The sequence below is a fragment of the Frankliniella occidentalis genome, unplaced genomic scaffold, assembly GCF_000697945.3.
Source record: "Frankliniella occidentalis isolate FOCC.00 unplaced genomic scaffold, Focc_3.1 Scaffold3937, whole genome shotgun sequence".
Taxonomy (NCBI): domain Eukaryota; kingdom Metazoa; phylum Arthropoda; class Insecta; order Thysanoptera; family Thripidae; genus Frankliniella; species Frankliniella occidentalis.
This window is the reverse complement of record NW_026270989.1, coordinates 1,107-2,416: the sequence shown is the minus strand read 5'-3', so window position 1 is coordinate 2,416 and position 1,310 is coordinate 1,107. Positions and strand designations below refer to the sequence as shown.

At 57.3% G+C, this 1,310-nt stretch overlaps 1 protein-coding gene across 1 annotated transcript; it reads right to left on the bottom strand.

Moving 5' to 3' along the window:
• Positions 1 to 20: 20 nt before the first annotated feature.
• LOC113218431 (uncharacterized) lies at positions 21 to 1,027 on the bottom strand (the record flags this gene model as incomplete). The annotated part of the gene is made up of 4 exons (XM_052276678.1): positions 761 to 1,027; positions 447 to 670; positions 234 to 362; positions 21 to 138 (listed from the first exon to the last, which is right to left on the bottom strand). Coding segments are annotated over exons 1-4 (636 nt in total), but the record flags the coding sequence as incomplete, so codon positions are not given.
• Positions 1,028 to 1,310: the final 283 nt, after the last annotated feature.

The following is a 1,310-nucleotide window of genomic DNA, read 5'->3' as shown; positions in this document are numbered from 1 at the left end:
TAGATTTTGTGACGACGTGCCTGAACTTCGTCGTTTCCATCGTCACCACCGTCGTAGCTGCTGTTATGTGTCTGTTGGTCGTCTTTGGCAACCCTCGCATCTTGGGACTCGGACGAAGGTTTCTTGGCTAATAAACTTCTGTGTGCAATGATTCAACAGGAAATCGCTTATTATGCGACGCATAATTTATGCTTATCGGAAGATGCGTCAGAAAATGACTTTTAGCGGCTGACCTGGCTGAGGTACTATCATGGAGTGTGTTGATTTCGGGCAGCCTGGTGGCGGAGAGGGACATGTTGGACGTCGAGGTGGTCGGCAGCCCGCCCCTGGAGTCGTCTAGGCTGGCCACCTCCTGCAGAGAACTACGACCCGCGGGCGCTCGGTACCGCCAGGATGATTCGTCGGTTTTGCGATGGAAACACGAAACGAATCAGGGCGGTGCTCACCGGTTCCTGTCGATCCTCTGGCCCAGCAGCTGGCGGCGGATGAGTCGCTCCCTCGAGGCCCGCCGCGACAGCGTCTCGCTCAAGAGGCCCATGTCGGCGCACAGCTCGGCGTGCAGGTCGGACCGCCGCCCGAGGCCGTGGCGCAGCTCGGCGCGCACGTCAGCCGGCATCACGTCGGGCAGGAAGCCGTGGCCCGAGGGGCTGGGCGCCGGCGGACACGGGTCCTGTGTCACAGCCAGCGAATATACAGATTCACTATTTTATTATTTTAAATGCCCTGCCCCACTTCCCGCTATGCGATCCTGGCGGCCAACCTGGTTGAGTAACAGCGGCCGCGAGAACGCCCTCCTGAAGGGCGACATGGGCTTGGTCGACGACGACGCGCTGCTCTCCATCTGGCCCAGTGATGTCGAGGAGGACGGGACTCTGCTGGCCGGGGGACTCAGCTCGGGCAGGAGCAGGGGCAGCCCTATGGGCATATATGGCAACCATCGTAAGGTAGGTCGAAATCCAGAAGTGCCAACGCCAACTGAGACCCTCGACGTTTACCGCCCACGATGCACTCCTGTTTGTAGTATGTCGTGAAATGATGCCCACTAGGACTAGGTGTTGAACCCGAGACAAAATAAAATCTTAGCCGTTTGCAAAGAATAGTATTTCGTGGCAATCGGTGAAACTCATGCATTTGGCCGTATCGACAGTACCTCGGGGAACTCTGACGTACAGTTACCAGAATAGTGCCAGGGGTTCGTTGCGGATTTTCCTACCATAGGGGCCATGGGCCACGGCGCGTTAGGGGTCATTCAGAAAGTGAAGTGCGTCCTTCTTTTGCCGTTACGAAACTGCCACGTTCAGCCATTGCAA